We start from the raw sequence: 13,724 nt of genomic DNA, 5'->3' as shown, positions 1-13,724 counted from the left end.
CCTGGAAATGCTTGTAATTTTGTAATTATAGAGTTGTTTTTTCGTTCTACTCATGTTTTGTTTCTATAAATTTATATTTTTGTGTTCTTCATTTACTGGTGTGGTCGGTATAATTCCCAAAGTACCAAAATTTGTTTATGTAATCAGATTTGTCTGGAAAATTAAATAAAACATTTAAAAAATTCAATATCTGTGTCCACTATAGTATTATTTACAAATTAATGGTTTCCAAATTATAAGTTGTACAATACAAAATAGAAATGTAAAAACAAGACGTAACAGAATAAAACATATCAGAGTATTTATAAATGTATAAAGAGCGTTACATATCAAAATTAGTGAATAGAATGCTGCAGCCTAACCATTGGTCATGTGACAAACAGACCAAATTTAATGATAATAGGTTGAAAAAATAAGAATGTAAAGAAGGGAGGGGAAAGCTAAAGTAGTATGGAAAGAAAAAAAAATTATGAACTAACCTGGCAACTTGGGCAAAGACCATGGAGTTGATCGAGAGTCAGACAGTCAGCGAAGCTGGTCAGGTATACAGTTTTGTCTCTCTACGTAGGTTCGCAGAACAGTGATCAACACATTGCTCACTTCACAAGCAGCTAGCGGGAATACGTGGGACAGTTGGCCACTCAACTCCGGCACTGTGGCACCTGTCTCGAGTATCCGCCCACTCACCGTCAGTTCCTGTACACCCATCGACATATCTTCAAAATGATCACAAGATACTGATGAACATTGCTTGATAATCTAATTGTTACACCAATGTGGTAGGCAATACAAATTACTGAAATCAGACATAAACAAAAGTAGTTTCTATGAATTTCTACATTTATATCACCATCAGAAAATAAACTTGGCGAAGTTTTTGATGTACAAGAAATAATTCAGATTGTTGTAATGTTTTTCATATTTGTAATTTGTTACAAACTTATACAATACCTTTTCTGAAGGCTGAACGATGATGATGAGGTTCTGCTCGGCGGTGAGTGTGAACTGCGATGTTACTGTCGGCTGGAACCTCAAAGTCTAAAAGCTTCAATTGGTCTGCAGAGATGGCCACCAGATGATGGTTTGACTCTCACGAATCAGCTGATCGGAAACACCAGTGACGGCATGTGAGCGATATTCCAGGACTGGGCAGACGCACGTTTGACAGATGGTGAGTTTTCCTACCAATGGAAACACTGATCAGCAGCTCTTTCGATGCATCAATGTACACCAGATTCAGACCTGCCACCACCACACTATAACAGAGAAACACAAATTATCTGAGCGGAAATACTATTGATAACTAAACTCTCCTGATGACAATACTAACGCTGCCAATATGTTTGTGAAATTAGATCAATTCTTGAATAGACCAAGAAAAATAAACTTCTGAGCAATATTGTATAATAAAACCAAATGAAAGATGGCAAAACCTAAATTAAACAGATTACACAAATTATTTTGTAACTGCAATAATGATTTATAAAAGCTTGGAATAGAAGATAATGTTCAGTGTGAAAAACCTTGTTTGCCAATTTTTTTGAATGCAATCCTAAAAAGTTCAAGTCAGCGTGCAAAATAAAATTGACATACAGTTAGAACAGTACCTAACGTGTTAAATCAGCAACTCACTTTGTGTTTGTCAGGAGTGTGTGGCAGACGCAGGGATGTGTAGTGACTGGCTGACCCCCTACCCTGACGTTTGTACACGGAGACCTCTGCTTCTTGTGCTCCTATGTTGACCATGTACAGCTTACCCTGGTGTACAGCCCACTTCACATTCCGCCATCTACACATCGATAAACTTAGCTAAGTGGGAGTGAAATCTCTAATGAGGTCCTCTTTGAAAATAACATATCATTCTAAACCCAAATATGATAGAGGCACTAACTTTAGCATACATCTTTCAAAACACTTTCTAAGAGTGTTAAAATGTTTTGTTGTTGACGGGTTGGTATCTCGAGATTTCGAGGGAAAAACTTGTCAGCTGCCCACCACTCGCTCTAAGCTCTGCTGTTAACATGGGGCTAAAGTTTAAAACTGTGTTACACACTGAAACTCATGTCTAATATATAATGTTTCAACCTCAAAAACATCATTTTACTGCCTCATTGCTAATGAATTGTTAAAAATATTATTATCTGTTTAATAGTAAAAGTTTCTAATTTATGTTCGGTATACATTTTCACATTATGAACCCGCCTATTTTGAATACAGAGTTTTTTATAAATTATTATGAATATAGAACAGCTATTGAAAGGTATACTGCATACGTAGCCTATTAAACAAACAAGGGAAGAAAAGCCACTCTATTCTGATCAAGGATACCCCATTGGTTGGCAGGATAAGTTAAAACCCAACAAAACTCATTTCATAATTGGTTCTTCCTCTTTATAACTGTGAATTTTAAAAGCAATCAGTGAATATTTACTCAATCACAAGCAAGCACTTGTATATGCAACTGTATATCTTATAGTACTTGAACGACAAAACTCTCTCGACAAATATTCGGCGATCACCAGTTCTAGGGTTAAAACTAGGAAAAGGTTAAAAATTGACAGACACATTTTTAACTCAAGTACTTAAATCCTACAATATTCAGTAAACCATTTCACTATTCTCTGGTGATTTATGAACAACTTAATATTTATAACAAAATATAATCTATAAACTACTCTAAAACAATTGATTAAAAATAGTCTCATTATAGTAAGCTCAACATGATTTTACTATGAAAAGTTTAATTGTTTAATGGAAAGACAGTAATTATTTTCATGGGAAATATTGAAACAACTCGCTGACGTTAAACAAGGGCTGCACAATAACGGGACTAACCTCACTGTTGTGATACTCCACTCGTACAGCATGTTGCCCAAATTGATGTTCCACCCTCGCACCGTGTAAGGTCCAGAGCCAGTCACTGTGACCATCTCTACGTCCACATGCATCAGCTGGACAGTTCCGTGACTGTTTTTCTCTAGAATTTGTCGCCATAATATCTCACCTACAGAAGTAAATTGGGCTTGAGTCACACATACATAAAGCATAATTCAATGATACCTGAAAAATGATTTCTACTAAAATTTCAAAGAATAACAAATTTAAGATTTAATATTATGAATAAAAGTAACATGCTCGCTCGGTAAATAAGAGATCTGAGTTCAAGTACTGGTAGAGCAAAGTACTTTTTGATAGTCCATTATTACTGAAATAAACTTAAGATTTAAATATTACAGGATTTACTTATATTTTTTAAGATGCAAGGGAGAGAGTTAATTAAAAAGCATACATTATTAAATGGATACTAAAGATTATCAAATAAATTCATGCCTTGTTAAATTAAAAACATGCGTGGTTTTTTAGCAAGGAAAACAACAATATACTATTAAGTGTTGATTATTGTTGGTTTCTGCAATGTTGTATGGTCAAGTAGCTCTAGTCAATGTCATTAGTTTCAGTTACCTAAAGCCAATAACTCTCAAACTGCCAGTAGTAGTCTGATTACGATAATGCTAATGCTGCGGTCGTGTATGGTGGAATTTATTTCTGTGTCCCCATTTCTGTTGGTTCCAGTAGTTTAATATTCAATATATTAAACATTTAAAAGCGCTTACATGATCCGAGCTTGAATTGAGGAAATATCTCAAGGGATGTTTTTCTAATTTTCATCAGAAGTGTGAGGTGGTGCCGAAGGTAACATCCCTCGAGATAGTATTCAAGCGCAGGTCACGTAAGCGCTTGCTGTACAACAAAGAAGATAATCAAAACTAATAGTATATCGTCGTTTTCCCCAGTAAAAAGCCATGTTATATTCATAATTAACAAGTACCACAATTTCTAATATATTTCAACTGTTTAAATAGCGGTAGTCCTAAATTATTAAACTAAGTTATATGAAATTAAGCGTGAATTGAAAAGAAAAATACACATGAAGACCTACGGTTTTAGTAGATAGACCTGCGATTACATTTTCTTCTGTCGCTACAAAAACTTTCTTTGTTGGAGATTTTAAATCGATGCTTGAGAACTTGAGCTTTCCTAACTGATTAATTTTCCTGGAAAAAAAAAACAATTTATTGTAAGATCAGAAAAGTAAGTTATATTGAAATACCAACTACTTGAATATATGATTTCCTGTTTAAAAATTTGATTTTCATATTGTTGTTTTGAATAATTTATAATAATTGTACCAATTACAACTATATAGCAGACTCTTATTATGGTATAGATAATTTTTTAAAATAATAATCTATCTCTATAAAATATTTCTACACAAGATATCAGTTTAGATTTCAACTGAAATCCTGTCATACACATGGTTTTATATTTTAATTGAATGAATGTTATGGTCACTCGATGAAGGGAATCATGTAGCATGTTTTGCTGCATCTGTTTACAGACCTTCTGTGTTTAACCCATCATGTATTCTCTGATATTACTACGTAAAGGGTGCTGCAATTCCTGTAGTCCCATACACAGTGATGATTAAAAAATCGGTTTTTTGCACTATTTGTTTTTCAGGGAAACACAGTCATTTTCCTAGATTACAGATTTTATACGCCATGTCGGTCTACCATATTCGTTATTTAACTCTATAAGCTACCCATCATTTAACTCTGGAATGCCACCCAATTTTTGATGCTCTTTAATTTAAACAGCTTTTATTAATAAAATTCATGTGAATTAAAATTTAAGGCAAACTATAACATGTTATCAATATATAATCTTTTTCCAATATTAGAAAACTGGCTATAAAAGACAAGAATGAATTATATGACAAGCGGTGCCTTGTCAAACCATGGAATTTTAGCTAAGTCGTTAATGCTGAGCACGTGAATTATTAAGTATGGCTAACACTAGTTCCTCTATTGTCTTGCTGGGAGGATGTAAACATTTATTTTTTTACATGATTAGTCAATGTCTGTCTAATAAATGCCTTCAGGACGTATAGAGGAATGAACCATAAACCAAATATAGAATTGGATTTTGGCATGCAACCTTAGCAAAGCCTGTTTAGTGAATGTGGTGTGGCGTTAAATCGTACCTTGTGTGGTCTCACAGAAAATCAGTATATTAGATGCTAGGTTATTATTGAGGGCAATTTTTACTTTAAAACAAAACTAAGATTTGGTGTCTGTGTCGTCACACTGTAAGAATCATACTCATCACACTTTTGTTGAGGGGAAGGATAAGAAGAAATTAGTTTTTATTCTGATTTTTCTATGAGTGTTTTTTCAATCGTTTTTGGTATTATTATATTGTGTGCAAAATTGGAATTATTAATCAATGTTTATCTAAGTCAGAATTATGTATTCCAGAAGATGAACGATTGCCTAGTGGAATGATAAGCAAATATAGCATTCCATTTTTGAATAGCACACTTTATAACTCTTAAATATATTTTTTAAGGAGAGGCCGATCCATTCCTAATTTTTATTTTGCTCGTCCGTCATAGGCCAATGGCACGGATGCGAGGATCTTGTGAAACAGAATAAGGGAGCAGAGCCGATACAGTCCGATACCGTCCAATCTTTCATCGACGTACTTGCCCAATTTTCGTAAAGTTAATATTGTGAGCGTATATTATAGCGGCGATTGGTTTTACTGTTTTTTGTTTACAGGTGTCAAAGATGTGTTTAGAATTTTAGTAAGGAGGCCTACGCATATATACGTAGTGGGTAGTCCATTTAGTATCCACGGTTTTTAACCAAACAGACCGTCATTGCATTCTCCATGGATTGAGATTGAATCTTTCTATAACTCCGTGATGTTGGAGGTCTTAACTTACCGACTGCTGCTGTTTGCTGAATGCTGATAAAACTGAACTGAAACAAAACCTTACAATTATGCGTTATTGATACTTGAAGTTATGAATACTGACTAATTAATAGCGATAATAAATGAATTATTGGACAGTGTACATTGAAGGATTTGTTACAGTGTTGTCTTTTTTCTGTGAACAATAGTTTACATTTGGGTTTTGTTAATTTTTAAATGAGTGATAAGTTTTATAATAATTATGCATATCATTGTATCTACACATCGTGTTTCTTTAGTTTAGTGTTATTATCCTACTTCGATTTAGGATCCAGTTTGTATGAAGAGTCAAATTGGAAAATTTGACTGGGTTTGTAAAAATCTTAGAGTGGCATTTTTACTCCAACGCTATTTATGTTTACTATGTCTATGTTAATTTAATAAGTAGCCTCATAAAAGTCATAATATTAAACCCTTTTAAGGCTGACAACATTTTTACGTGATGTCCTAAAAACCATTCTCCTATATGGCGTTGTACTGAAAAAAGCCAAAGCATTTCAGCCTCAGAGTAGAGTTTCACAGATAAACCATACCATTGTTATTCTTGATTGAACATTAACAATTTTTTTAATTCCCTTCACTACGTAATTGATCCATTCTCGGAAAAATATTTTTTTGTGTAATTATTTAAAACTTGACACAACACAAAAAAATACTAAACTTTATATTAGGCCTTCACATTATATTTCGGGTAGGGTACGATAAAATGGACTCCGGTGTTTTTATCAATCTATCAATCGAAATAAAATTATCTAAAAGTCCTCAATAACAATCATATGTTTTTTAAATTAAAATATGAATATTAATATTTACAGTAATCAAACAAATTATTACAACCAAAATTAGGAAAACTGAAGACGACCATTATTTGCTCCTCTCACAGTTACAGCTGTTTCTTTCCCACACATTTCAACGTAATGGGTTTTTTTCGTAACGATTCCAACATGTTGATGCCATGAAAATCATGTCTTTAATCAACTTTCAAAGCAATGGTCACGTAGTTTTCTAAAATTGAACTGCCTTTTTTAACAATCACAATGTTGCTCATGTAAAATTGAAATATTTAACCCTACGTGTATTATTCAAAAGTGTTTACAGCTGTTGATATTGATTATTTAAGTTAATTGTTCAAAATAATTAATCATTATCGATTGATAATATCAATGGTTATTGACTAAGTAATATCGTTTGCTAAAATTCTCGATTAATAAAACAAACGGGTCCGCTTATTGTCAACACTATTCCCTCATATTCCACATATATATTCATAAAATAGACACTTAAAAATTACATCAAGTCATATGTACCAAATTTTTGAAGTGCTGTACTTTTATTAGATTTATAAATGTCGGCCGATTCTCTTAAAAGTTAACACAGCGCCTGATTTACAGTGCAAGAACTTTTTGAAATGCCCTGTCTTCCTTAGTGAATCATCAAGAATTTTTATAAAGTTTAAAATTAAAAGGGAAAGAGATTTAAAAACTAACACTAATAATAATTACTTAATAAAAAGTTATATTGAAACAATGATTAAACTTACATAATTTCCAAAATTTAAAATTAACAATAGTGTTCACGCAAAACAGAGGATGCACTTGCACTTTTACAAACTATTTCTGCTCCTTTTTTCTGGAGCCACCAGTAGCTGTTCTGGTATGATTACATACAGCACAGTTTCTCCACTTTTCCCAGATAATTTTTCAATTTCATATACATTTTAACCACCATCTCATCCTGAGTTCATTGGCCTAACATTTTCGATTCTGCGCTTTCCTGACATTCATCAGCCGATGCATCTCTATATATCCCTGCCGTGTAGTCCTGTAGTTGTATCTGAATAATATATTAGCCTACCCGAAATATTTTCTTTGTACAAGATTTAGGTATTTAGAACCATCCTGTATATAATGTTAAATGCTAGTTTTTTCATTATGTCACTGTTCTTCACTGGTCCTAAATAGCAATAATTGCATCTTGTGAGGTATTCAGTTCCACTCATGTACATGTTGTATTTGTCCATAAAATTGGACTTGTATACCTTCAACTCTGTACTCTCACCTTTCCTAACTTTTTCTAAAGTTTCTGCTTTGTAATTTTCGTAAATAGACATTAACAGTGAGTTTTTCTGACTTTTCTCTCTCGAAAACTTAGCAAATCGGGATGTTTCTTTTCGCATCTAGAGTTGTTTGGCCAATTTCTAACTTCTCTATCAATTTTATTAAGATACCTTTTCTTATTTCTCCTTATTGTTCCTTTGATGTAGGTTTCTTTTTGTACAAGAATCTTGAGTTTCATGGCATTTGGAATTATAGCTAGCCTGTATTATATTTAAAACAGTTGACCGTGAACGTCAGTTTGGGCTGCAGGGTCTATTACGTCCGTCGGATACAAAAATACATTTCAACCGCATGGGTCTATATACGGCCGTTATACGCTTAAAAGGGTTAGTAAGCCATTAAGCATGGTATTTTAGTGCAGCTAAAACCTTTTTGTCCAATGTTTTTTTAGTTCATCTAAAAAATTACAGAAAAAATATTTAGAGCTGAGCTGGACCAACATTAGAAACATTTTAATATACTTTATATTCTATGTTTTTCATTTAGCAATATTCTGAGGTCCAACATTTTTCTTTTTCAAATAAAAGAAAACGTTTCTTCCAAAGAATAGTCCTCTAAATAATTAACTGGGTGACTTGAAAATGATATCCACATAGTTAACTATACTTGAAGCTATAGCTTTCAAGTGTTAAGAAACCAACATCTTTTAAGTGAAATTAGACACCATATGTGCTTAGAGTTTTAGTAAATGATGTCATTTTAGTTATGCCAAGGCCTACGAGAAAAAAGTTATCACTCATTGCCCAGTGAGCCGTGCATGGTTCCTGAATAATTATAAATTCTTATCACTTCACACTTCCACAGCAGGCAGCTCCAATCCCACTAGCTGCCTGTAATGAGTGATCCTACTGAATTCATGGCGTGCAAAGAAAATTATTGTAATGAAATGCCCAAATAGAGAGGCTAAAGAGAATAAGTCTAAATATGGCATAAATGCGACATGTCCTAAAAAAAATGATGTTTTTAATATAGTCTAGCCGTATTCATTTAAAAGTTAGTTTTTACTATTTCATAACCCACTAGCAGGCCTGTACTCAACTTGGCAGGCCCCGGAAAAGTATATTCAGCCAGGCCCCTTCATGTTTTCTTCACAACCGTTGAAACCCGGTTGCCTTCTAATAGATGTGTGGCGATGCCTGGCCCGGACACCCTGAGGGGCCTAGCCCTGGTAAAATTGTCCTAAAAAGCACACATTTCTATATCAATTTACTGTTAATGTGACCTATTTGGACTAAAGGTCAATTACACGTAGTTTCACGTATGTTAACTTAATGTGAAAACTAAAGGAGGAGTACAGTAATTTGGTCTAGATTTGTAAAATAGATGTATAAAGCACAGAAAAGTTAAATTATTATTCTAAGTTAATAAATAAATTGTAATGGTGATGGTAGGAAGTACTGGGGGTATAGTTAGGGAAATATTGAAATAGAAAAAATTCAAGAGGAATAAGCAGCAGAAAATCAGAATCCAGAATCAGAATTTTTATTGCCGTTGCAAATGGTGGTATGCATGGCATCGTCCATCTCATACAAATACAAAATTGTATTTATAAAAAGTAAAAATTATTCATAACCTAGACTTATGTTAGCTTCAATATGGATCTATAACTTCATCTAAAACTGTATGCTGCCTAGATTTACTAAGATATTTTTTTAAGCATTTCTTAAACCTAATTATAAATCTAGACATTTTAATATGATTTGGTAACATGGTTTATTAAATTTTAATACCTATCTCTACAAAACTATTTTTGGTACACTGGTAGGTACCAGTAGTTTTACTCTTATGATTAAAGAACAATTTCTAGTAAAGTAATTATGTATAGAGCTATTTACTGTTATTGTCTGCAAAGTTATTTTTAACATACATGTAATTACATACCAGAAACAAATATAGAAGGCACAGTCAACAACCTCTAATTGTCTAAACAAAGGTTTGCAATGGGTTTCTATTGTTTACATTACACATTATCCTAATAGCTCTCTTCTGCAACATATCAAAAGTTCTTTGGTGTTAGGATCATTGCCCTCATACAATAACTCTCATAGGACCATAATGACTCTGGATAGTGTGCAATATTATACTGCAGTTAAATGTTTCAATATTTTACAATATAATCTCAATCTTAACAACATAAAAATGCCTCCTTTTGCTAATTTTTTACATAAAAACTTCTATATGTCTGTTCCATTTCATGATTCTCCTTGGGGGTGAAACACCCAGTAAACTTTACATTATCATGGTTAGGTTTATGTTGCAAAACTAAAATTTAATCTCCTGAGTTTTCTCTCATGGTTTTACACAGAGGATGTTTCGCCGCACACCAATCATTCACAATTGAGTTAGGCGACTAAATAGAGAATCATTTACGACATTAAGATTTTTACCATTTCAGTAAGATTGCTAAGGATCGTCTGCAAAACATGTATGAATCTTGTCATAACATTGTTATTTATGGAGGCTGGCAGGTCATTTACATAAATTATAAATAATACAGGTCCCCAAAAATGGATCCTTGTGGAACCCCTGCTGTAACTGCATTGTATTGAGAAGAGCTTCACATTAAAAGCAACCATATGATTATCTCTCTTTGAGATGATGATTTAAAAAATTGTTAAAGAACAGATCATCCAAAAACCAATAATACTTAAGTTTATCTAACAAAATTTCATGATTTACCGTGTCGAAGTGCTTTAGACTGTCGAAGAACTTGCCTATGACCACTTTTTTATCATCTACACCATAAATACCAGTTCTTCATAAATTTTTACAATAGCATTTTAGTGTTTCCTCTCTTAGGGCTAAAAACCAAACTGACTATCTGATAACAATAGGTTACTTTCACAAATGCTGAATTACTTGCCTATTTATTATTACCATCAAACAATTTTGAAACAAATTGGAATTAACGAGACAGGTCTAAAAACTCTTATGTTCTTTCCGTGAACCTTTGTTTATACAGTGGTATAACCTTTGCCAGCTTAATGGCACCCTTGGAAATGTACCATTATTAATACAAAAGATTCAAGAGATAGGCTAGAGCTTCGGCAATAAAAGGTTGCAGCAAGTTTCAACAGCTCAGGAATTAAAACCATACACATACACTCCTCAGACATGAACTAATTAACTTAACAAATTAATAGGCATCATACATCTGATTCAACCTTTACTTCCAGTAATACTAAATTCACAGTTAGACACATTACAACTTAACTTACTTAAATAGTATTATGACATAGACTTGACTAGAAAACAGGCGCCACATTAGCAATGAGATCATTTACACTATTCACTAATAAAAGTTATTGAAATCACAAGCTTGTTAGACTACTTCCCAACTTCTGTACTTTTAGACCCTATCACTATTACTTATATTTTCATTCAATAATAGGATCCAACATAATTTTAGGTTTATTTTTAGCAGATGACAACCCCTCTCACAATTAAAACGAGTAGCTTATCAACTTCTAAAAAAATCGCTTTTATAATTTCTTCTTTAATTCTCATATAACATTCTTTAAAAAGTAGGTTATGCCTGTAGACTTATACTGAGCATAACATATATCAAACAACTTTCCTTAAGTTCTTTGAGGTCTGTATTATACCAAGAGGTGAAGTTCGAAGTTTACAATAATCCCTAACAGTCTGGTTCACATACTTAATAGGAAAAGCAATATTCACAATGTTCAATAAATTTTATTTAAAAAAATAGTTCAAATTTTATCATCTATTGCTATTTTAACTCATATAGAAGCAACCAGTTAATTTTTACTAATTAGAGTGGACCAAAATTACAATGAATTGATATAATCAATGTGTTCTGGACAATTTTAATAATCTTTTTGCTCTAGAACTAATTTACATTTGGTTAGGCCTACTATTTACATTGACTGGTAACGTTATCTTTTCCTTGGTAATCAATTTGCATTTTAGAACAATCGCATGATGGTCTGTACATAAACCATAGGCTCCACTGCAGCATTCGTCAAATTCTGTCAAAATGTAACAGTGGTCGGCAATGTTGATCAATACATTGTTCCGCCATCCACAAAATTCGTACTAGCGCTACCTTGTTTACATCAGAAATGGTTGTCCCAAAAGGTTTTAAAACCTAAAAGAGTTAAATCTAAAAACTCTAGCTTTTCCTAGAGTCATTGACTAAAAATATCCAATATTAAAATTCGCCACACAGCATAATTGATGCCTTATTCTTATTACTATTTCATAAAATTACTCGAACAATGAATAGTAAAAAAGCATTAAAAGCATCAAAAGTAAACGACCGCCCAGTTAAAGTAATGGGAAATGAGTCTCTCATTGCTAATGTATTCAAACAGGTATTATTGTTAGTGCTGTACCGAACCTAAAAATGAATACAATTCGGGTGTGACATGTTTTCTACAGGAACAACAACCTGTAACTGATGTTTACTTGTTGAATAGGTTTGATCATGGAAAGATAATGGATTATATATAAAGTAGTATGTGTGGAATGAAAAATAAGAGTAGTTCTGGGATAGATGGCTAATTTAGCCCAGCATAGTTGTTAAAGATATAATATAGATATATTTGTTACCATTGTTGTACAGCCCAATTTATGAAAAAGTCTCTTGCCACAGGGCGTAGTTCCGGACCGATTTTATGAAAGAGGTGGCTGTAAAGTGGTACCTGTATACAAGTCTAGGGTAAAAAAATGACCAGGATGGTGTCCATCATACTCGTCCAATATCTCCTCATAAACACCGCGCTAAGATATTAGAGACACTAATTAAAGAAAGATTATAATAGTACTGCAAGGAATTTAATATATTTTCCACCAATCAATATGGGATTCTTGTACCCTTGGTGTAGGGTAACCGACTTTATGTCCTTTGGAAAAGCATAATAATTCAAATAACAAAATTCAGTTAAACGCTCCATAAAATTTACATAGGCTATTTATTTGGATCTCAGGAAAGCATTTGAGGTTTTTAGATTATAGTAATAAATTGATACAAAAAATTTAGAAAAATAAGGTATTTGGGGGCAATGGCCTTTGGACTTGGTTGATATCTTTTTGCAAACATCCGAAGACAATTAGTAAAGATAAATAATTGTTACTGAGTGAGGTTCTAAGAATTGCAATATGGGAACAGCTCAGGGGGGGGAGTGTTGGGCCCTCTTATGTTTTTAATTTATATTAATGATCTTCTAGATATTGAACTTTTCAACCTCCTACTATATTTGCATATGCTTGATGACACGGCTTTGGTGTGGTTCATCTGGCAGGCCCAGAGGCCTTCTCTCAGGACAAAGATTGACAGGGACTTGGTAAGGGAAATTGTCGGAAATGGGTTGATTGCCAACAGGTTGTTAATTAATGTATCGAAGACTAAATGTATTCTATTCTTTGATAGTAACAAAGCCTAAGTCTGGAACCTGCAGAATATGTTTTTGATTTTTGTTTCTGCCATGGCCACCCAGTGCTTGTACGGCTGTACGTGTTCAAATATAGAAATAGTCATAATGTAAACATATTTAGAGAATGTTACGGTTGACTCTACAGTTAAAGTGGGGATTCCACGTAACGTACCTGACAAAGAAACTGAGGAAAATCAATTATGCGTTGGTTACCACATGAAACAGTTTTTGACCTAGCGAATTATTAATACAGTTATACATGTCATGGTTCGAGAGCACAATGAGAGATATGGGGGATCGTGACACTATGGTGGTACCTTTAGCCACGGTGTTGTTGTTGCAGCCTTGGTGGTAATGAGTCAGAGGCATGCTTTTCGCGAAACGGTTATTT

General features: G+C 33.3%; 1 protein-coding gene across 1 annotated transcript; it reads right to left on the bottom strand.

Moving 5' to 3' along the window:
* Nucleotides 1-601: 601 nt before the first annotated feature.
* On the bottom strand, nucleotides 602-13,702 carry LOC124363464. The gene is made up of 5 exons (XM_046818713.1): nucleotides 13,651-13,702; nucleotides 2,836-3,004; nucleotides 1,633-1,789; nucleotides 952-1,087; nucleotides 602-696 (listed from the first exon to the last, which is right to left on the bottom strand). The coding sequence occupies exons 1-5, from the start codon at nucleotides 13,700-13,702 to the stop codon at nucleotides 602-604; spliced, it is 609 nt and encodes a 202-aa protein (XP_046674669.1).
* Between the last annotated feature and the right edge of the window lie 22 nt (nucleotides 13,703-13,724).

The sequence above is a fragment of the Homalodisca vitripennis genome, chromosome 5 (assembly GCF_021130785.1).
Source record: "Homalodisca vitripennis isolate AUS2020 chromosome 5, UT_GWSS_2.1, whole genome shotgun sequence".
Taxonomy (NCBI): Eukaryota; Metazoa; Arthropoda; class Insecta; order Hemiptera; family Cicadellidae; genus Homalodisca; species Homalodisca vitripennis.
The sequence above is the reverse complement of the archived record's forward strand: the minus strand, read 5'-3'. Positions and strand labels throughout refer to the sequence as shown.

Bases quoted from the DNA above. Each gene is read 5' to 3' on its own strand.
- LOC124363464 (XM_046818713.1), bottom strand. From the start codon at position 13,702: ATGCCTCTGACTCATTACCACCAAGGCTGCAACAACAACACCGTGGCT. The intron at 3,005-13,650 runs GTACCACCATAG...TTACTTCTGTAG, and splicing joins CAACAACACCGTGGCTAAAG to GTGAGATATTATGGCGACAA. The intron at 1,088-1,632 runs GTGAGTTGCTGA...GATTCGTGAGAG, and splicing joins ACACTCCTGACAAACACAAA to TCAAACCATCATCTGGTGGC.